This window comes from Zonotrichia albicollis, chromosome 12 (genome assembly GCF_047830755.1).
Source record: "Zonotrichia albicollis isolate bZonAlb1 chromosome 12, bZonAlb1.hap1, whole genome shotgun sequence".
NCBI classification, from domain to species: domain Eukaryota; kingdom Metazoa; phylum Chordata; class Aves; order Passeriformes; family Passerellidae; genus Zonotrichia; species Zonotrichia albicollis.
Genome location: NC_133830.1, coordinates 6,229,794 through 6,253,263, shown reverse-complemented (window position 1 = coordinate 6,253,263; position 23,470 = coordinate 6,229,794). Strand labels below are relative to the sequence as shown.

The 23,470-nt window shown below is 42.1% G+C and overlaps 1 protein-coding gene across 35 annotated transcripts in view; it reads right to left on the bottom strand.

Moving 5' to 3' along the window:
* MAGI1 (membrane associated guanylate kinase, WW and PDZ domain containing 1) overlaps window positions 1-23,470 on the bottom strand; it is a 327,842-nt gene that overhangs the window by 5,811 nt on the left and 298,561 nt on the right. For 13 of the 35 annotated variants that reach the window (XM_074550437.1, XM_074550414.1, XM_074550435.1 and 10 more), the window contains 8 exons: window positions 17,943-18,020; window positions 15,183-15,274; window positions 14,071-14,263; window positions 9,450-9,743; window positions 6,082-6,285; window positions 2,355-2,445; window positions 2,176-2,239; window positions 1,033-1,179 (listed from right to left, as the gene is read on the bottom strand). In XM_074550437.1, the coding sequence (XP_074406538.1) occupies window positions 1,033-1,179; window positions 2,176-2,239; window positions 2,355-2,445; window positions 6,082-6,285; window positions 9,450-9,743; window positions 14,071-14,263; window positions 15,183-15,274; window positions 17,943-18,020 (1,163 nt within the window). The remainder of the gene's footprint in view (window positions 1-1,032; window positions 1,180-2,175; window positions 2,240-2,354; window positions 2,446-6,081; window positions 6,286-9,449; window positions 9,744-14,070; window positions 14,264-15,182; window positions 15,275-17,942; window positions 18,021-23,470) is intronic. The other 22 variants (XM_074550448.1, XM_074550440.1, XM_074550436.1 and 19 more) reach the window with 11 other exon arrangements.

Here is a 23,470-nt window from a genome sequence, read left to right as displayed (position 1 = left end):
CCAACTCCTTCCAGTGAGTGCCAACTGTGTAGGAGTCTGGGAGACATGAAGATGATGGAGAAAGCTTGAGGTATCAAAATATTTCACTGCTGTTCTGAAAATCGCTTTGCTATTACTGTATTGCTCAATAGTAGTGTTAAAACTGGTGCTATTTTATTTAATTTTGATTATTTATAAAGTCTTCAGTCAAACTGGTTGTTTGTTTCTCAGTCTGCTCCAGCTGGGATATTCAAAGAACTTTTTCAGGTCTGTTTCTAACTTGGATATAGTTTGATATAGATATATAACTTGGACAGTGATACCTACTATGAATCAGCAAAGCTGATTCTGCAAATAAAATAATTTATCAGGAGAAGAAAACAGGGCATGGAAGAGCTTGTCAAAGCATTGAATTCCACAGGGCAGCACTGATTTTGCATCATATTTTCATCAGCAAAAATTTTGGACCCATAGATCTACCCCTAGCACAAGAATTTTGAAAATGCCCTTCACATGCCATATCTGGAGACAATGACATATGTGGGAAAGTTAAAATGCATTCTCTAGCAAAGGCCCAAAGACTACATAAAGCCTGTCGAATTATTTCTTCAGTAGGCATTTTAAAACATATGTCCTTGTTATATAATGTTTGTCATTTAGCTGATACGTGAAGTTAACAATTAGTGTTAATCAGAACTTACATTGTAATTTTGTAACCCCTGGGCCATAGACATGTTCTGTCCCCTCTCTGCCCACTAGCAGGCAAATACTGTGGCTGTTCCATTTTCACTGCTACACGTGCCCTTGGGCATTAAACAATAGATCATGTACTAGAGTTTGAAAAGCAGTGTTAGAAGAAGGGGGTGAAATCTTCCACTGAACACACACTGCTCTAGACAGTGCACCAAGAGTGACAGATGCCATCAGCAGCAGTAAATAGAAACCACTTTCAGTTCACATTTAATTTCCCTTTTAGCTAGAACAGCAGAAGGGAGAGGCAGAGAAGTCAGCTTATCCCAAAGCAAGGTGGTTTTAAGGCCAGTTTGTGCCTACCCTCATTTTGCCACATCTCTCAGCAGGCCCATCCTCAGCGAGCCGCAGCACGTACAGGTCCATGTTGTACTCCCGGCCACCTCGCAGGCTGAAGCCAAACCCTTTGGCTCCTCTTTCTAGCTCAACAGTGTAAAAGTCTTGGTCCTGCTGGAGAGAAGACAGCAAACACACAATTGAACAGAAAGTCAAGTACTGCTCCACTCTCATGTTGGAATTATTCAAGCAATGCTTTGTTGGTAATAATTAAAAATGGAAAATCAGTTGAATTTTCACACACAGGCCAGGATTTGCTGCTTCCTCAGACCCCACTCTGCATATTGGAGTTCTGGTGGTTGGTGAAGGGCTGCTGGAATGAGTGGGCTTGGCCATGTCCTGTGGTGCATTTTTAGGCACCCCTGTTACACAGCACCTCCGGTGCTCAGGGCAGGAGGGGACATTTTAGGAAGGTGGTTAAAGGTTCTACCAACCAGGAAAGGCAAGGACAACCTTCCTTCCAGTGCCAGCTTTAGTGCAGTGTCTGATGGCACCTGGGGTGAGCCTGTGCCATGGTGTGGCTTTTTGTGTTGGTACCACATAATTTATTCCTTAGCAAGAAGCTCAGAAGCCTTTGCATTGTTTTTCTCAAATGCTATTATGGGGATGCTTTGAAGTCCCTAATGGAAGATGTTACTTCTGGGATGGCCAGTGGCAAGGAAAGTTAACAGTGAGATAGATAATCTTTCTAATAAGATGCCGTCTGTGCAAGCTGGAACACTCCAGCTATCGCCCCTTATTAAATTTTCCTCTTTTTTATTCTCTGAATTTATCATTTGCACACAACAATAGTTTCTGGAGAGGCCCCTCACAACAGACAATTCAATAAACAAACACAAAAATTATTACTGCCCTAAAAATGTCAGCTCTTTTTTTCTTTATTTTTACTCCCTCAAAGTCTCGATGAGAATGTGTTGGAAATGTTTCTCAGCTGAAACAACAGCAACACGTATTAAGAAACTAATCAGCAAATTCCTCTTTCTTTTTGGGAGACTGAGGGAGAGCAGCTTCCCAGTAGGAATTTTCAAGGGGACTATTTAAACACAGCCCTCAAGCAGATTGGAAACAACAGTCTGTGGTAAGCAAAACAATTAGAGAGGTACTCCTTACCTGTGCTGCTTGGGGTGGTTTGAAATCAAACTGGGATTCCTGCTTTGGTTTGGTGTTGTTCCTGCTGCAATGAATGAGAGGGAGAGAGGAAAAATACAGCTCATGGGACCTGAAAGTGATGAAGAAGTAACTGAAGAGAGGGCATGTCGAGATGCCCTCCTCAAGGAAAACAATCTGACCTGGTCTCCTGTGGTATTTGCTGAGGAGTATGTGTGGTTGTGATTGTAGCAATTTTTTCTGCATTGGTCAATAAAGTAGCATTGGAGGATTCTGCAAAATAGATTTTGTTTTTATTATGAGGGAAGACCACGGGCTATTCACTGAAAGAAAAAAAGAGTTTTGCAAAAGCATTTCACAGAAAAGCAACATTACATTGTTTTTATAGAACTGGAGATGGGATCAAATTTCTTAATTCCCCAGATTAATATAATAAGTATGTATATGAAACTGTACACTCAACTGGAAAACAACAACAAAAAAAATTAAATTAGGACATCTGGATTGGAACCCCCCCCCCAGACCATTAGACACATTCATGAAGACTCACTTACAGAAGGATTGAAGAAGGATTGAACAAAGTTTTGTCTGTTATCTAAAGCCATGAATTCCAACTAATGAAGTCTCTAAATATTGTAGGTTGGGTGGATTCATTTTGTAGTATCTAAAGCCACTGCAGTGACAGGCAGCTGCTCCTTTGCAGAGCAGCTCTGCATACAGGAGACCCCCTTTTTTGTCTACACCCACTGTACCCAGGAGAGAGCCACAGATTGCAAGTGCCTACAAAACACTGACCATGATCCACCTTTCAAGACCAAAATCTAATCTGAATACACAGCCACTAAGACAACAGTGACAAAAACTGGATGGAGACATCTGGGTCTCCAACATAAAATTACAAGGCCTTCTACCCTGCCCTTGTTTGCCTCTCAAGCTACAGGCATCCACTAATTCATTTTACTGGCTATGGAGAAATCTGGCATTATTAAACAGAGTCCAGCTGTAATACAAAATTGCAGAAAGGGGAGGGTTTTTGCCTGAATTAAGATGTGGTGAATCCTGGGAGTTTAACTTCATTTCCTTCATGGATTGATATTAATTCTGGAGAAGTCTAGATAAGGGGTAGCTTTTTCCTTTCTGTAGCTATTTGCATGTCAAAGGAAATTCAGGAAAAGGGTCAGAGAAAAAGAAGAACCACTTAAACAGATGGGTGCAACAAGAGCACAGCTCCTTTGCCTGCAGTGCTGTGCCCAAGTTAACATGCCCAAACCCTCAGCATATGGAGCTGAAACATCTTCCAGACCAGAGCTGGCTTGTGTCCAGCAGCTCAGAGAGCAAGAGAGGCTCCTGGGTCTGCCTGCACCTCTCGGTGTAGGCATGACCAAACCACATCCTTGAGATGATGTGCCACTGACAGCTGGCTTGTGTCAGAGGATGTCCCTACGTGTAGTTACACTGCTGGGGTTTAAGAAATAATTCTGTTTATTTTGTAAAGATGCCTTGATGTCAAAATCTGTCTCCTACATAAGAAAGCCCCAAAACATGGTTAAGTGTTCTGTACTCATCCAGAACAAAAGCCTCTGAAATCTTCCACAAATATTTGGAGATCAGATGAAGATGGGCTTCAAAGAGAATGCAAGATTCCTACCCTTTAGTAGGTCACACTAATAATACCAAGCAGAGCAACAACACATCTTTGGTACAGATGTATCTTCACACCACTGTACTGCATCTATCTTTAGCCCACCCTCTCCCATGAGTCAGGAGTTGTGCATAATTTTGCCAGTGTTTTAGACACTGCTTCAGGACACATGCCAGCCACCATGCAAAACTGGAACACAATACAGCAAAAATTATCTTTAGTACAATTATAATTGCATGTTCTCAACCCTACACATTTCATTGATTCCTTGCCCTGCTCTGCCCTGAAACTCTCTGTCACTAATTACATGCCTAATCTAAGCTTGTCCTGTTCCAGCATTCTGTATCGGTGAATCTGCTGGAAGTGTGGTAAAGCATCATCCTTTCACTGCAAACACAATCCTGCAGTCATCTGTGCCAATTAACTTGTGCAAGACTTATTACAAAGCAAAAACCCTTGGTGTTTTTAATAATGTTAGAAGAGATTAGCAGTGTGAGTTTATTGTGAGTCTTGTGATGCACCTTAGTTTCATGTTTATCTGACAACTGGCTTCTGATTTATGCTCCCCCCTCCTTGAAGCACACAGACCATTTATATTTGCCAAAAAAGCACTCAAAAAGAAACAAAAGAAAACAACAAATCAAGAAAAGCATACAAAGACATCAAAAAGAAAACAACATTGAGACAGATTTCTTGTATCTCATGGGGTTTTAGAGCAAACCCCTCAGAGATTTTGAGAGTGTTGGGTCTTACTGTCTTTTGGAAAATAAATGCAGGTAATACTATGCAAAGTTGGCACTCTGACTTGGAATTTCAAAGTGACAGTAAATAAAAGGACTCAAAGCCTGAATTGCTATGAAAGCAGAGTTGATCCTTTCCCCAAAGAACAGCTTTCCATCTCCTCTAGGAATACGTGATGTCAATCACAGGTACATGTTTCCCTAACCTAAGCAATTTACATGATATTTGGGACACATCATTGCATGAGCAAGACTGGCTCAGCATTTATGTCAGGAGGTTATATTCTTAAAAAATTCTTAAATAATTTAGAAGTTGCTTAGTTCTCAGATGATTTTGCTTTTTTACAAAATAACCACTTTATTTACTTAAAGATTCACCCTCCTTTTTATCAGAGACTAAAATACAGGTAATGAACAATTCCTCTCTCAGTTTATCTTCCAAAACAGGCATACACAGGCCAGCTCAGATGTTAGCTGGATTCACAGCCATTTTATTATTCATGAACACCCTATTTACTCCAAGGAGCAGAGGATTATATAGCATTTGACCTGGTACTCACTAGACAGAAGGAAAATAAAGCTTTTGTGCAAAACAGATCATCCTAAACAGAAATAATTTATAACCAGATCATTTCTCATCCTGGTCTGTGGGGAGCAATGTGGAAAGGTTTCTGCCCAAAGACCTCTCACTTTGAGCTCATCCATGGCAGAGAAGCACAATAAACAAAGAAAATACTCAGAATTTAGAACCATAGCAATTTTAGTTCTGCTGCAGATACTTTAACAGGTTTCTGATCAGTTCCTATTTGGGGATCAAGCCAGGGATTAATTTGATGGAACTGACACACAACACAGATCCTTATTTTTATTAACTACTTCAGTGACCTTAAATCAGCACCAAGTATCAACTTAATAAGGGAATCTTCACATTCCCTCTCATCTGAAACAGTGAGATTCTGTCTAGGGTAACTCTTAAAATGCAACTTCAGAACCATCCCCATTTAAGTAGTCATTTAAAAATGTACTGAGCTTGCTCCCAAAGCAACTTACCCAAAATAAAAGCAAATCTGCTTTTGAAACAGCTTAAAACATGTCAAAGTGTTTATCTCTTTCTGTGATCTCCTTACTCTTCAGCCTGCTTGTGCCTATACAAAGCTTCAGGAACCACACATACTAACAAGTGATTCCCAAATATTCTAAAGTTGCATTATTAAACTAAGAATCAAACCAAAGTGTATCAAGAGATTCATCAAATTTATGGAAGATCATTTTAGGCAGATGCATGGAACAGAAAATTCTTTTTTTTTTAATGCTGAATTAGCACCTCCCTGTTAAAAACCAACCACCTCTACAAAAAGAAACAAAAAATAAATCTACGGGAGACTCACAACCTCCCTCACCACTAACTCCCACAGCGGGAGTGGAAACCAACCCCTCCACGGCTCTGCAGCTCCACGCGACAGAAAAATCCCGGGGAACAGCGCCAAGGAGAGGGCGAGGCAAGAGAGCAGGGAACAGATACGTTACCATCTCCTGGAATGATGCGCAGGGTGACGGTGTTTCCCGCTTCCTTAATGAGGTTGACGATGTCTGAGTGCGACTTGTTGGTGATGGAGCACCCATTGACGGCCAAGATCCGGTCACCGACTTTCAGCTTCCCGCAGCGGTCGGCGGGGCTCCCTTCAATTATCCGACCTATTTTGTGAGGCATGGCCACACATGCATTTCCCGCTTTTGTATCGGTTTGGGGGTTGTTTTTTTTGGTATTGTTTTGGTTTGGTTTTGGTTTTTTATTGTTTACGTATGTGGGAATATGGTGAAGGGGAAAAGGAAAAAAAGGGTTGAAAAGGGAAAGAGAAGGTTAAGGGTTAATTAATTAATGCATCAAGCAAAAGTTATTATAGGATAGCTTTGCTGCCAGTGTTCAAAACATTGGCAATCAACTAGTTGAGTGCACAACACTTTACTTCTTCCACAAAAAGGTGTTTTGTTAATCCCTCAAAACTCCCCCCAAGTGGATTTCTGTTAATAAATGGTGCAATTTTTATTGGCTAAAACTGCACTTAGCAGCTCCATCATAACCCAAATCTGATTTTGTTTTTGAAGAAAAAAATTGAAACTGTTTGTAGAAAACTCAACTTTCCTCCTCCAAGATTACATCAGTGTCAGCCTCTACAGTCCTTCTCTAAGCCAACTGCTGTTCAAGCTTCTGCCAATGTTTTGTTCTTTCTCAATTTAGAAAGATAAAATCATTCTAGGCCTAGGAGGGAGTGTGGCTCCCTATCTACCACACAGACCCACTCTACCAGCGCTGCATGGGGAAGCAACATGAAACACTTTTCTTCCATTGTGAATAAAGGTACTACCAGGGAAGGCACAGGACCACTACAGATGGGCCAAGACTGACAAAGGTAACCTGTTTGGTGCTGGCACCCACCTCAGCCTCTACTAACCCTTCCTCTTTTATGATCTTAGATGCACCAGGTGGGAACAAAGAAGAAATAAGGTTCTCCTCATTAAAATACCTCTAAAACCACACACAAAACCATTGAGATGTCTGACACACAGAGTGAGAGCACTTTAGGATGAATGTGTTCTGGAGACAAAATTCTCCTCCTGTTCCATGCAGTTGTTCTGTTTCTAAAACACTGGGTTGTTCATAACATGCAGAATTGGGACACAGGGGATATACAACATTACTTAGACAAATCCAGTGAGGTTTTTTACAGCTCCTTTGTGTGGGCAAGAGGCCTTGGGGCACACAGCACTGGTCATCTCACACTTTGCATCCACAATACATTCACCCTCAAGATGCACTTTCCCATCTCTGCTGTAGTCTTCACTTGATTAGTAGTTTTAGAGATACACACACATGACAACACTAGAAAGACCATAAAGAAGAAAAGGCTAAGACAGGGATACGTGAGGTTGGAAAGATGCAATGAAAACTGGCAGAAAGTTATATTAGTTATAAGTAGTTATATTAGTTACAAACATTAGGGAGATTTCTTTTTTTATTTTGTCTTTGATTTTACCATGATGTTAGAATGTTTCTCTTTCTGGTAATACAAAGCCCCATCCAGTTTGCAGTTTATCCTGTTTTGAGGATGTGAGTTTCTACTCTATCCAATCCACTAAATATAGATGAAAGAGCCCACACCAAAGTGACCAAGGTGGGTTTTAGAACCAGTTTGGCCCATCTCTAAATACTACCCATGAAAGAAAAAATCTACAAAGCAGGTCCAGAGCAAGCACCAGACAGCAGAGGGAACACATCTCATGCGGAGTGTTAGGAAAAAAACTGAATATACTTGAAAAAATTAAAGGAAAAACAGTCACAGATCAACAGATCTCCTTGGGAGCCCCTGCACAGAAAACTTCCAGTTAGCAAGAATTTTGGGCTAAAGTAAACACAACTTTTAACAACCTCAGGTCAAGGTTTCTCTGCAGAGAAGAATTAACAGCATAATCTTCATACAGTAAAAGCTATTTAGACAAGTTTGCAAATCTGTTCAGAAGATAAAAGCACGCTCTCTGTTCTAGACTGTGTTCAGTTTGATCTTTTTTACATTACACCATTGTGTCCTGGCACCAAAACACCTATCTTGGAAGAGCAGTTTCCAGCAGCAAGGACAGTGTGAGAGAGCCTAGAATCTGAGAACTGACAGAACTCAATGCACTAGTTTTGTACTACAGAATTCCCCCTGGAAATCTCTGCTGCCAGACTTCCCAGAACAGAGCTAGAAACGGCCTGTTCTACATCAATACCAGCAAAGGTGGTGGTGCTCCCTTGATGCATTACTAAGGGCGTCACTGATGGGTAATGGCAAGAAATGTCAGAAAATAAAGCCTGGGAGAATGAGGGAAAGGCCACTTCTTGCACCTGCATGCCCCAGGAGCACTCAAGCTGCACAGGGAGTCTGCAATGAACTTTCTCTGCAAACCACAGCACTGCTGTGGGAGGCACTGTGAAGATGGACAGTGCTCTGTCCTTCCTTTCCCTCCACCCCTATCACAGACTAAGGGAACACCTTCCTTTACAAAGTACAAGTGGATGCTGCCTCTGGCCTCCTTTTGGAGGAGATGGAAAGGGAAGAAAATAGCATCTCTGACTGGTTTCCTCCTTGCAGTGACACTTCTGCTTGAGAATAGGCTGTTCTGGGCATATTTGCAAAACCAGCTTATGTACATCTCCTCTGCAGCAACCCCTGGAAATGGGTATCTGCCTAGCAGAAAGAATGTCTTGAGACAGAAACCATGGCCACCTTTATTAGGTCAGGATATTACATGTGACATAGCTTAAACTTAATTTCTTCCTACTCTGAAGAAATGCATTTGGGAAGAGGTCAAATGGGTAAAAGAAACATCCAGTTCTTTTAACAGTATTCCCCATTTTATGTCTCACCAGGAAGCAGTATTAATTAAAACTTTCCAGCTACCAGCATGCTCACAACATAATGATGTTCAGAATAACCCTGATTGCCAAAGAGAAGTTAATCAGTTTAAGCATTACTGCTTTTAAATCAACTGGCTTGATTCCACCGTCACGAGACATATTTCATTCCACCTGCTATATTTCTGCACTGGCAAACAGCATCACTGGGAGAGGATTCCCAGAGGGCAAACCCCAGAGAGGCTCTCCCATAAAGTGAGCATCAGGAATTGCATCGGTGACATTTTAGCTCTTCACGTTGGGATGTCATTTCACTTTTCTCAACTCAGTGCCGAACAACACCCAGGAGGCAACACCTACGGAGTCTTTACCTCTGATTTTGCTATAACTACATAAATCAGGGCATGCTCATGACTTTTAACCAAACAGATCCCCACCCACCTCCTCAGGCTGCAAGCTTTGCCTCTCACTGGAGGTGCAACCAAAAACCCACGGGACTCACCGAACGTCGTCCCCGCCTCGGGCCTGCTGACGGAGGAGACGATGACGAAGCCGAAGCCCTCGTTCTCGCCGCGGCGGATCTCCACGTCGTAGGGCTGCACCACGGCGCTGACCACGCCGCTGCCGCCGCCGCCGCCGCTGCCGATGCCGCTGGTGCTGCCGCTGCCCGAGCTGACCGTGTTGAGCGAGTTCTGGCTGCCCTGCGGCGTCCGCTTCTCCTCCGTCAGCGAGGCCGGCTGGTTGCTGCTGTGGTGGGAGGAGGCCGGGGATGGGACTTCATTCTCTGCCTTGGGAACTGGGGAAGGGAGAAGAAAGAGTGTTGGAGCAGGCTGCCCCAGTGTAGGAGTGATGGGGGTAGGACGGGCAGGACAGAAGGAGATGAGAAATCTCTGAAGGCAGGGCTTGGAACTTGGGGTTTATTGCAAAGGGCCTGGGTGAAGGGCCCTGCTGGAAGCTGCCAGCCACAGCTCAGAGCAGGCCCAAGAGAAGTAAAGAGAGTGGTAAAGAGAAAGAGAGAGGATAAGAAGATAAGAGAGGAAGGTTCCTGTTACAATACAATAAATTTTCTTCTGTGTTGAATATTCTAATTCTCACTAACCAATCTCATACAAGATACAAATCTTATAGCATTTATATACAGCCTATAAGAATCATTACATTGCCATACTGTGTTACATTTTAAACTCTAAAAACTATTCTTTGGACTCTTTCTGCTAAGCTAGTAGGGTCTGCTCTGAGCCTTGCACCTTTCTGCAAGCAGAGAGTATTGTTTCATCAAAAGGGGATTACTTTCAGCTGGCCACACCACTGTTTTCTCATCATTCAGTAACTGAGGTATGTCAAAGCTTGCTTTCATTTCAATTTCACTTTTAGTTTTTCTATATTCTCAAAATCTTTTGCCAGGCAATCATATTTATAAGGTTTTCCTGTTTCATCTTCCCCAACACACCATTTAGTGCTGAGAGGAATAGTGAATTTGTCTTTACAAACAAGCTGCGGGTCTGCTGGTAGATAAAAGTAGCACTGGGAGATAAAAGAAATAATGGGAAGGGTTCCACTGATTGATGAATGGAAGAAGATATTTGCTTTTACTAATAAACTTTACGTTTGCTGATAAATGAAATTAGACATTGAAAGATGAAAGAAACAATGGGGAAGAAAAACCCCTAAATTCCATAAGAATTAAAAATTAAAAGGGAAGGTTATACATTGAAGGGGAATCTTTGGTATCAGGCATATTGGGAAGTTTGTACCTCTCAAGTACCTCAGCCAATGGGGAAAGAGAGAAGGGAAATGTGGCTGGGAAATTAGGATAAAAAGGAGGCTGCATCCTCCAAAAATTTGAGAGATCCCAGGGGAATGCCCCATGGCCTCTCCCTTTATTTGAATAAAGTAAAAGGACTTCTCTGTCTCCTTTTTGGACATAAAACTCTAATGTTTGTGGATTAATTTTCCTAACAGTGCTTGGAGAGGGGTGTCTACTGAGAAAAGGGTAAAAGAAAATCACCTGCTTTATTCTGTCTATCTATGGCCATGCTTTCAATGGCTCTGCTCAGTGGTGGCCCTGCCCACACTGCTCACCCTCTCCTGTGTGTGCTCATTCAGCCAAAGCCATCCACTGCCAAACTGCAGCCTGGTTAAACCAGTGCAGTGCTGCGTGCTTGGATGCTCTGTGGCATTTTAAACCTGAATTTCATTAGTTCAAAGGTGTTCAAAAGTTCTTGCTATTGCATCCCCATTCAGTTATATATGTACAGCCATATGTATGTTGTACATATATATGCACAACCCACAAGGAGAGGCAGTCATATCTCACAACACCACCTTCTGTGTAGTTTTAAACTGAAAGCTATCAATTAGTGCAGTGATTGCCTTTGATTAATGGGATCTTTAGTAATAACAATCTCTCAACATGAGCAAAACAACTTGTGAACCAAGCATTTCTGGATGGAAGAACAGCAGACTGTACCAGAATCATCTGTACAGTCTGCTACAGACGTTAAACATTGTTAATGTTGATATTAGACAAGTGTTTAACAGCAGCTGAAGTTGGAAGGGGTATTAGTTTAAAACCTAATCAGCTACCACAAGGCTTGAAGAAATCTCAAAAAAATTGCTTAGTCCAGACTCTGCTCGAGTGAGGGCCAACTATACCTAATATCAGTCCTGACAGATGTTTGTCTAATCAGCTGTTAAATATCTCCCCAAGCAATCTATTGGTTGCAATATCTGACTTAAATCTTCCCTGCTGCTACATAAGGCTATTATTCCTAGTGCTATCTAACAGGCATATGGAGAACATATTATTCCCTTCCTCTTTGCAGCAGCCTCTTATAGTCTTGGGAAGTTTAATACCTCCTCCCCCTCCTCTGCTTTAAGCTAAAGAATCCAAATTTGTTCAATATTTCCTTTCAGACCATGTTTTCTAGAGCTCTCCTTATTTTCCCTGGTCTTCTGGACTCCTTCCAGTTGGGCTCTCTCCAACTCAAATATGTCTTTCTTCAAGTGCTGGACCATATTGCACTAAGCCATCATCTGCTGGGAAATCAGGAGAGTTTCCCCCTGCCTACATCCCTGCACAGTCTTTTTCTTCACCTGAGCCAACCTCAGCATAAAGCTCGTGGCCCACAATAGCTTCCACTTCTTGTTACTCAGCCTGTTCTCCACAGCCCATTTGTGCAGCTGAGAGCAGCATATTGCACTTGTCCTTGCTGAATGGCTGCCTCTGCTAATCAGGTCACTTCTCCAAGTTGGTGAATCAAAATTAAGTTGAAGATCTTAAAAGCATCAGCATGAAAATGGATGGCAAACAAAATCTAAACCTGTAATTTCATTATGTAAAAAAAAAGACTTTAAAATATCCATAGATAGAAGTCCTGTCTGCGCTTATATACTCAAAAGTATGTACTAAATACATAGCATTCTTCATATTCAGATAACAGGAGCATAAAATTTCCCCTACATGAATCTCAGGACAGAGAGTACTCATTTAGGTGAACAATCTTTTTCTACAGGCATACAGATGACAGGAGGAACAAGGGACCAAAATTCAGGCACAGGCTTCTCCACAAAGTTCTGCTGAAATTTAAAAGCCTGTAAATATAAGGTGAAAGAAGGGATTCTGAATAATTTATCCTAGAGTAAGTGTCCACATTTGCAATGATTCAGAAATAGCTCGATCTGCAGTAACATGCCTCTGAATGAAATATCAAGAGAGATCTCAGGCATCTAAATCTTTCATGGTAATTTCTGGCCTGGAGGCTGTAAAACTGCATAGAAAAATCTACACACAAAAACAATACCAAAATTCAGCTGCCCTTCCCCTTCCTCCCAATGCTCTTCTAAAGCTTCTCTCACACCAGACCTTGGTCAGGAATTAAAGACAGGCTGTCAGAGGAGAGACATAACCTAGTGTTTATGCACACTGGGAAAAAAGAAAGAAATGAGAAGTGAACATTTATTTATTATTGTGCAGAAGGAACTCAGGCCTGGATAAGAATGCAGAGCTATTTCAGAGGTACTCTTCTAGTCCTACCTTCCACTGAGGACCTAATTTCCAACCTGAATGTTATTTTGATTCTCTCTAAGATCAAAGTACATGACTGCCTGTTTATCTGATGATGCTAAACTTGAAAAGCTATATAATATCCTTTTCTTTGAGTGAGTAAAAGCAAATCCCACACCTGAGTTCCTAAAGGGACAGGCAGCACTCAAAAGTTACCATCCAGTATTAAACATATGGCTACATATTATTTAGAAAGTTCATGCTCATGTCTTCATTTTCTCTGCTATCATGATGTTTTTCAATCACTTATTTGGGTGCCAAAATGGTACCAGTGTCACTTCTCTTTGCATCTTTGTCTTTCCACCAGCTTATTTTCTGTTCATTTAGATTCTGCACTTGTGCAGCATGTACACAATGCCCAGTGTAACTCAGCATACAGAAAACTCTCTAGACCTGTGCAACCTGTTCTAGCGGAAGGTGTATCTACCCATGGCAGAAGGGTTTGAAATGGGTAATATATAAGGTCCCTTTCCACCCAAACCATTCTATGATTCTGTGACAACAAACATGCATGCCCTGGCCCACCAGAACCAACAATGTTTTGCAGTTTCCCATCCTGAGGTCACTTTACTGCCGAAGCTTGCCCTGAGCTTGGGGCAGCAGCCACCACACACCAGAGACCTCAGCTCACTCACACTCTGCCCTTGCCTCCCCTTCTCTGAACTCTTCATCATCTTTTCCCTCACTCCCAGTTTAAGGGTGACTATCAGGCTGCACATTTATTTTGGGAAGTATACAGAAAGCACAAACAGTTGGCCACAGTGTCTGCTGCATAAGTCAAACTAAAAATCGTACATTGCAACTGAACAGTTCCCCATTTTATCAGAAACCTTATGGAGATTGGGAAAGCCAACTGAGAGAGTCTCGACTGGAAAAAAATACTTAAAACTTATTTGATCAGGAACAAAAAAGACTAAAAACAGGCAAAAGAGGAAAAATAACAGTCCATCCCTTGAGTTTTCCCAGCACTAGAAGCTTTTTTTTCCTTAGACCATTTGCTGAACAGATGGGATCCTGGCAAGAAAAGCCACCCCTGCAGGGTGATACTGCAGCCTACCTGTGTAAACCACTTTGCGCCTGACGGTCAGGTTGACGTGGCCTTGTTTGGCTGCCTGCTGCATGAGCTGGACCACGAGCTGGTGAGATTTGCCCACCACGGGCGTCCCATCCACGCAGATCAGCTCATCGCCCGATCGCAGGCGGCCGTCGGCGTCAGCAGCACCCAGCGGTACAATGTGACCGATGTAAATCTGGGGAATTGGCACAGCAGGAGAGACAGCCATGAGAACCAGCTCAACACACAGCTGCAAGCAAGGGGCACTCCCAGTGGGACCTGGTTTAGGAGGGACATGGAATTGTTGACAAATGTCTGCTGGTCAGGGAAGTTGTTTCTGTGAAAGCGGTACTGCGTGAATACAGCACGTTGTGAAATTGTAATAAATTGATATCTTGTTTCTTTAGGCAGTTCATTCACTCTAAGGACAGATGGCCTTGGGAAACTTCTTCAACCAGACAGTGACCAGACAGGAAGATGGTTAATAGCACTGAGGGTCTTGTCAGGGAAGCTGAGATTGAGTTACCCTTTCAGTTGCCTGCAGCGTTTACAAGCTCTGCACCACACGCTTATTCTCCAACTCAGTCTTGGTTTATCCTCAGTGAGTTCTGTGGAGTTACTCTAACATGAGACAAATTCGTGGTCTCTCTTCTCGTAAATGAGCAAAATAATTTTGGCAGGGAAAAACATGGAAAGTCATGCTGCCACTATCTAGCTGTGACCTGTGCAGCACAGGAAAGGATGACACCTCCCACAGGCACTGGATTTATGGTAAATAAATTAACTGAATTCAAGGAGAGAACTGAGCATTCTGAGAACCTGCCATTCAAAATACTTGCAAACATGACCAGAACATCCTGTTCTCAGTGTCCAAGGACCTATGTGCTTTAATTTGGTTTATCATTAAAGTAGAAGGAGAAGCCAAACCCATTTCTGTTATGGAGTTCTGGGGTTATTTTGGAGGGAGATGCAGGATATATACATATATATATATATATATATACATATATAGTCCAGTAACTATTTAGCAGTGATTCCACAGCATAGTTCTGCACAGCTGTACATTCTACTGTTGTGTTTCTGAAAGATGCCACAAACAAAAACATGATACTCACAGGTTCTCCAGGCTCATTTCCACCTAGAATCCTAAATCCAAACCCGGTTTCCTTTCTCCATAGAAAGATATCCTGCTCTTGATAATCTGGAACTGAAGGGAAAGAAGAAAAACTATCATTTTTAATCAAAATACTACACCTTTTTACCCAAATCAGGACTACTCAGATGTACATAAAAGGATGGACCATGCAATTTTAACCTTTCAATGAGATGGGCTTGGAGACCACCTCCTTTTCACATAAAAAAAAGAGACATAACCATCAACATTTATAGTTTTAAATACTAAAGGATTATTACTTATATTACCATTAAAAGTTATGCAGTGGTTTCTACTTTCTAGGCATCTACTTGTGACTTGCCCTTTATCATTATAATATTTCCTTCTGTCCATATTAACATCATTACCCCTTGCAAGAGTCTCTTTCAAACCATCAATAAATAAATGTGTACAGCAGAGAATTACTCTGCCAGAAACAATACAGCTGCCTCCTCTTACATGGGAGACAGAAGAGCCACTTGTTATGACTTCTACTATTTAATTAACTTTCCCAAGCATAGTTTGCTATCTGTCAACCAACTCTGCTTCAAATAACTGTGGGACAGATCCTCAGTTGGTGTAAATCAGAAGGGCTCCACTCAAAGCAATGCAGCTCTCCTGACTCTCACTTGCTTGTGTGCAGGCTCTGCAAAAGCACTGAAGAAATAAAACCAGCTGGAAACATTAAAAACTCCCTACCTCACCTACTCATTAGTATGGAAGACCAGCAAGGTTTTTACAATGAATATTACATACAGTGAAGCACTAACCTTGAAGCGCTGTTGAACAGCAATGTTTTATATTAACTTACTCATGCTTGCTTTCATCCCTTTTTTAAAAATGCATAACTAATTGCTAACATTATATCATATCAGAAGGCAACTTCAGGTTCATTTAATATTTATTGGATAGCATCTGTAGCATCGACTAATTTTGTAATGATCCCCTCCCAAAATTTATAATTAATGATAATAAAAAGCTGTTGCTTTACCAGTCAGCTGCCTATAACTTCAGCAAAGAAACCAAAGTATATTGTTCAGGAATCCAATTTAAAAAAGTGCCTCTTCAGACACAGGATGCAGCATGTTTAATGGCACATCATCTAGCTTTCTGTATCTATGAACAGGTTGTTTTCCATTGGCATCAGTGAATGTCAGATTTGGCCCTAATTGGATTTTACACTCTCTGTGCTTATTCTGCAAAAATTTGGGTCTGTTCCGGTGCTTGTCAGACTTTTGGTTACTTCTGAAGTTCTCTCTTCAATGAGTTAAAATATAACACTAATTGAACAACTGGGAATACTAAAAATTAAAAGCATAGGTGAATGGTAAGCTACAGACGTCTGCTTCGACATTTTCATTTAAGCTGGCTTTACAGATAATATTTTTACATTTTAATTACCTGCAATTATAAGCCAAGCTTAACACCCGTGCCCTCCCTGAATGGGAGGCTGATTTTTGTCCAGACACAATTACAGAGCGCTCGGGTGATGAGCACGCCGGGTGCCTGCGTGCCTCATCTCCTCTGGCTGAAGGCAGCTCGCCACACACAGACGTGCAGCACAACAGCATCCAGACAATGAATTAATTGCTGTTTGTCACTGCCTTCAGCAAGGGGAGCGTGACAAGCACACACAGTCAGGAGCGTCTCTCAGCCCTTTGCAGGCTGTTTTGGCACAGGCTGGCCCCAAACAATTAATAGTGTGTGTTGGATCTGTCAGAGGTAAAGTGGCTGCTGCAGAGAGCTCTGGTGTGGGCCCATGTCCGTGGCATCTCTCAGCACCTTCCCATTTGTCACCCCTCCAGTCCCACTGAGCGATGCCTTATGGCCCTGGTTTGGGTCCCAGCTACACAATTAACACTGCTGGAGGGAACAGCAGGCCAGGCTGGACCAGCCATGTCAGACCAGAGCAACAGAAAAAGACAAGTCTGCCCCCAAAGAAGCCGGTTCTTTCACATAGTGATCCTTCCACTGGAAGGATTTCAGAGAGGTGGAACACAGATAAACAGATATACAGACAACACACTGTTTCACAAAATGAGTACAAAGCTCCTTTTACCACTTCTTGCAGCAGCTCTGCAGGGCAGTGATTCACTGGCACAGCCCAGAACACCCATCCACCCCCGAGCTTCAGAGGTGAGACCCTCTGAGGTTCCATACTGGAGAATTATTTTAGATTGTCCCATTATTCAGTTGCACTTCTGAGGAGCCACTTTCCTTACTCAATGGGAACATGGTGCTGCTGAAACTTTGTTGAAAATGAATGGAAAATGGCCTCTAGGAGTCATTCATTTCATCCCTGCACCTTGACTGATCTCAAGCATGTCTGACTCCGATAAAACACATATGCAGCCAAAACAGGTAAAATTTAACAGCAGCAAAATTTAATCTGTTTGTCCCAAATTAAACCAGACGATTTGGAGAGCAGTGCAAAAGTGGTAAGAAGAGTTCTGTGAATGTCAGGACAGGGGGGTGATGCAGCCCCATTGATGGATGAGCCACGTGGGCAAACACATGAAGGAAACAAGAGTATGATACCCCCACCCTCGAACACCTACACCATCCAGCCAGGACAGCAAAGCCAGGCTTTGCCCCTGGCTGGCCAAACCTGGCTTATGGCCCTGCCAGACTCCCTTGGTGATGAAGAGCCCCCACCACAGAGCAGCAATGACACCAGAACAAGACATCACAAGACACAGATACATTCTCAGCACAGTCTTACATTCTCCAAAACTCGTGGAATTGATTTCTCTCTCTCTCTCACCCTTGCTCAGTCCAGTTGCAGGTGAAGGTGACATAGCTGTAATATTAATTTTACAGTTTTGCAAAGCTTAATGTATCTGCTTTCTTGTTAGTTCATTTAATTAATTGTGACTTTATGGGTCATGTTAGGCTTGCATGCACAATTTGTTGAGGTTATAGCTACTGTGGATTATGACATAATAAGTTTCACATTTCTGTGCATGTGTAGATATAAAATACACACACATATGAATTTACACATTTATACACATGCATGCAGGTATATCTTTTTTCTCCTTAGAGGAAAAAATTATGTGAGAACACCTTAAACATACTTTTCTACAAAAAACCTTTCAACTTAATGACATAAGTTAGTTTTCCAAATAGAAATATCTTCACCTAATGTTAAAAGAAATTCTAAATATGTGGTGATGAAAAATGAACATGCTTCTTAATTACAGATAATTTTAATCGAACTTTACTATGCAAACTTTAACATGCTATATAAAATAAAAATCTGCCTAGTGTGACATCAATTTCAACATAAGATGGATTCAAGAATGATCAGTGTGAGTTTGCTTTAGTCACTGGCTCATTTGAGGCAGCAGCACTTTCAGTGACTCAGAGCTTGGCAAAGCACAAAATGTTTAAGGCCCAGATTCAGCAAAGTATATGAGGACAAATCTGAAACTAGGAGTGGACAGTCTCACTGAAGCTCATGGAGAGTTTCTGAGTTGACAATTCCTGCAATTTACCCACAGATCTCATAAGGCTCCATATCTGCAAGAAATCCATTTTCTAAACTATTCCACTGAAGGAGAATGCAAATTTTTTGTCTTTTCCCTTTAATCAACCCTTTGTGGTGGCATGGAAAGCTTTTGAAAGATGGCTTCAGCAGGAGCTCTTGACAAGATGAACAAGCTCACGTGAGTACCACGGTCCCTTTTAGCAACACATTCTCCAAGGGCACGGATACATCTGTGTGCCCAAGAGTATCACTGCAACTGTTTGTCTACTATTAATATAATAAAAGGACATAACCCTGCCAAAGGGCTTTTACTAAAAATCATCTTTCAACTCAGTCTGATCAGAAGGTGGCTGAAATACTCTCTGAAATACTCTGAAATTTATGAGTGTATTCTTCTTTTCTATTTTAAGGGGAAATTATCTAATGTTTGTGTCATTGTGCAAATATTTTTAGTTCTATGTAAGTGCTGATGAGCCAACACGCTAGGGTCAAGGCTTGTTTGTATTGTTTTAATTATATTTGGGGAGAAAAAAATCCTCTCAAACAAATTGTGTGCCTGAAAATAAAATTCAAATATTAATGATAACTTCGAATATTTTAAAAGCTTTAAAAATTCTCTATCGTGTTCTGCTTTACTTTTAATTAAATGCTTAAGCCCTTCAAAGGGATTCATTAACACATCTGCAATTCAGATTAATTCATTTTGTCACTGCTGTTTTGACAGATGGCCATATGTAGGATACGGTATTTTGCAAAGCAATCAGGCCACATGAGAAAAATTTGACAACAGATTGTGTTAATCTTTAAGGAAGTTTAATAATACATTGAAAAGTAAAAAGCATATTATAAAAATATATTTCAATAAAACAGTGCGAGGTTCCTGAATTGTGGTTCTCTGCTAAGCCACTCAATAGCTGTTGCTCTCTCTGAGTGCTCTGCAAGTGTGTCATTGCTGGATCTTGGAGCTGCTTCAGCTTCCAAATCTTACGGGTTTGTCCTTCCCTCTGATTCATGTACACAACTCCCACGAGCAGCAATGAGTTACCCACAACGAGCAGCTCAGGCAGCTAAAGCTCAGCACCAGCAAAGAGTGCATTTGTTACCACCACCAAATGCTCTGCTTTCACATTCCTACAAAGCTGGCTATTCTCAAACATCTTAATCCAGCAAAGACTGGTCACCCTGGGCCAGACTGCAGCACAGCACATCTGAGCTCAGCCTTAGCCTTAGAGCATGCCTTTGGGTTTTCAGCTTGGAAATAAGCTTCCTTGGGCCCCAGCCCAAACACTCAGCACCTTGCAGGGCTGATCCCCTTGCCCCAGGGAGCTCCACATGGAGGAACTTTAACCCACATTTGTGGAATAAAGTTGCAGCTCTAATCTGCTTCCCCTCAGTCAGAGTCCAGAAACAGTGATGGAGCCTTTCCTTAGCTTTGCATTAGTAATTCTAGCTTAATTTTTGTTATTTTTTTCCTTCTCCTAAACAAGCAGCATCTGTGGCTCTCCCCCACAGAATTGGAGCACTTTCTGATATTAAGATGCTTTGGGTAAATCATAAAAACACATGCTTTTACACAATTATGGGTTAGCTGGTGCTTTTCAACCTAATTGTTCTCTATCAATGACTTCAGTGAGACAGGTCACATTAGGCAAATGCAGTCTTTTTGAACGAAATACTGATCCAAAGACAACTCAAGTACAGGAGGAATGAATTTTAGAAATTCTGAAATATTAAAATGTTGCCTTTGCTTTCTGTGTCTACATTCTTATTATTAATGTAAGTAACAGTGGGATGCATTCCCAGAGAAAAAGGCAGTACTCATTACAGATTCAGTACTTCTTAGAAATATCTTGGAGAAGAGGAATTCATATACTGAATAAAACCTCTTTACAATATTATTTTTAGATGAAAAAAAAAAATCTGTCTGGGCTGGAGCTAATGAATTCATCTTCTTGTGTCAACTGCACTTGAGAAATTGCACTATGCTCTTTTTATGCTCAACAATTTCAAAAATGGGACAAAATAAAACACTTAAGATGATCTAACACTCTAAAATTCTGTCCTTTTTAAATTCATCATATACTTCAACACAAAGGCTTGTTCCTGTTTTTCAGACCACTTGTTGAGGATTCAAAACCCTGAAGAACATCCTATAACCCCTTTTCAGGCTTTTTAAGGCCAGCAATTACCAGCGGGCAAGGCCTGAGTGGCAGAAGAGCTGTGCTGGGGGCTCCTCAAGTGGTGGAGCCTTCTAGAACCCCCCAAATTCCCTGGTGACTGCATGTGTCACCCACCCTCAGCCTTGGCACTAGGGTGACACCCTCCTGCTGTGCATGAGATTTTCACTCACTTCTGCTCACTCCTCCACCAGAAGGCTGCAGAGAGAGAGTTACACCCAGCACCCAAAGCTGTCACTGGAGATGACAGTCCCAAAGCCTGTGGGAATGGGTGAAGTAAAGGAGAAAGAGAAGACATGGCTGTTTCCCCACCATTCAAAGGTGGCACTGGAATTAAACCCAACTGCAGCTGGGTAAAAATGTGAGGAAGAGCACAGGTGGAGCTGACAGCAGAGCTGGAGTCCCCAGGGAATGGTTCCTCCCATCACACACTGTGATGCTCAGTGTCAGCAGAGCTCCCTGCAGATAACCCGAGAGCCACGCTTGGGAAAAACTGGGAATGAGTCTCCAAGGGATGATTCAGGCTCCTAAGAAAGGCAAAGAAACACAGGGCTTCACCCCAAGCCCCCAGGGCAGCAAAGCCAAGCTTCAGCTGTGAGACACAGATTCTGCTTATGAGACTGGTGGTAAATAAGGGCTTGGTGAGGCAAGGAAGAGCTGACCACTGACCTCAAAGTAAAACCACCAGTCATGCTCTGGGATCAGACCACAAAAGTAGAAAAAGCACATCCAACTCAATTTTTCACTTATCTTTCCTGCTTTTCTTCACATTTCATTGCCCACAGCAAAGCCATGTCACTAGCTAAGAGTGCAGGTTAATCCCCAGGGAATGTGTTTCACTCCAGCTTAGGGTTGGAAATTCACAGGCTCTTGGACACCTCTAATGGTTTAAAAGCAGATATGAACCATATCACATTTCCACCATTCTCCAAAAACCCCTAACTATGAAACCAAGAAATCTCAGAAAAACATCCTCTTGGAAAGGAACAGCAAGGGGATGAAGAGGTCACAGAAAAGCACCAATGCTCAAACAGGTTTTATCTGGTAGAAGAGGCAAGAAACAAGGACTTAAGCAGGAGAAGAGGATCAGCCCCACTACAGAGATGCTGGACTAAGGAAAGCTGAGTCAGGGAAGCTGAAGGGATCTAGCAGATCCCAGTCTAGGAACAGGCCCAAGCAGTGAGGACTGTGGCACAGGAAAAGAAGGAGTGTGGGAAGCCAGCAGGTCAAGAGACTGTGAGAAGGCCTCTAGAAGGGCTCTAGTCCCAGCCAAGGACAAAACCTCTACAGGATAACTGCAGCCATCGAGGAAAGAGGGAGGATTCAGCACATGGTGCTGGAGGTGACACAGAAGGGCGACGGCCTGTGCACCTCAGGCTTTCTCCAGCTCAGTCTTGGGTCTTATCAGAGAAGACAGGCAGGAATTAAGGCTGCTAAGCTGATACTGATGACTAATTAGTATGAGTTAAACAGTTAATTAGAAATTAGCTAAGTAGCTGCAGGGGGTCGGAGGCAATGGCAGCACAGTGCCAGCAGGAACCATGCGGGCTGGCAGTGGGAAGGCCAGTGCCATGGGACACTGGAGGGGCTCTGCCCACAGCTCTGCAGGGCTCAGCAGCCGCTGTCCCTCAGCTCTCACCCCTTTTTGCTATTTCCATAAGCTGCACATACAAGTTCTGTCACTGCACTCGGCAGATCAGCGTGCCCTGAGAGCCTGCAGGGTCAGCACGCCCAATCCCCAGAAAAGGATGGGAAAGGAGGCAGAGCACAAAAGCAGAGACACCTACAAACTGCATTGCTGAGACATTCAATCCAAAGAGAGGCATCTTCAGCCAAGAAACTGTGACTCATGATTTAATTTTCCCAGGATATAAGACTTCAAAGTGATTCATTTCATCAGTGAGAAAAAGTCCTACCATTTTTCATTCTGAGGTAAAGGTTAATTTCTTACTGGTTTTACCAATTTCCAGTTAGACAATAAAATCAAACAGCGGGTGGTACTCTCAGAGCACTGAGACTTTGAAATTCCCCTTTCTCTAACTAAAGTAACTACCGCCTTTCAAAATGAACCTAACACTCTAACTCTTTAAGAAGCTTTTACAGATTTGATCATCTTCAGCAGTGCAATTAAAGCAAAGGCAATGTGTTTATTTTGTTTCCCAAGAAGAAACTGATTGAAACCACATTTATGGTCTTGGAACAGAGTCAAAACCCTGTTGAATTATTAGCCAAGTGTGCAGATTATTAATTGCCATAAAAGCCACTTACAATATGCATTTAATATCTGTATTGTTAAAGTGTCCACTCTGGTCAAAGTAAAATGGCTCAGCTGGATTTTCTCCTCCCCAGAGTGAGGCTGAAAGGCATCTGATATAAATTTCAGCAAACTAAATACTTCCCCTCCTGACTGAAATTCCTATGCATATCAGATAATGAGTCTTAACCTCAAAAAAGAGGTTAGGATCTGGATAACAAACTTGAAAAACTCTCCTCCAGCCTAATTTGAAAGCACAATAAAAACATAGGGGAAAAGACGGTCTTTAATTTTAAAGGGATTTTTCATATTAAGAGATGAACCTAGAG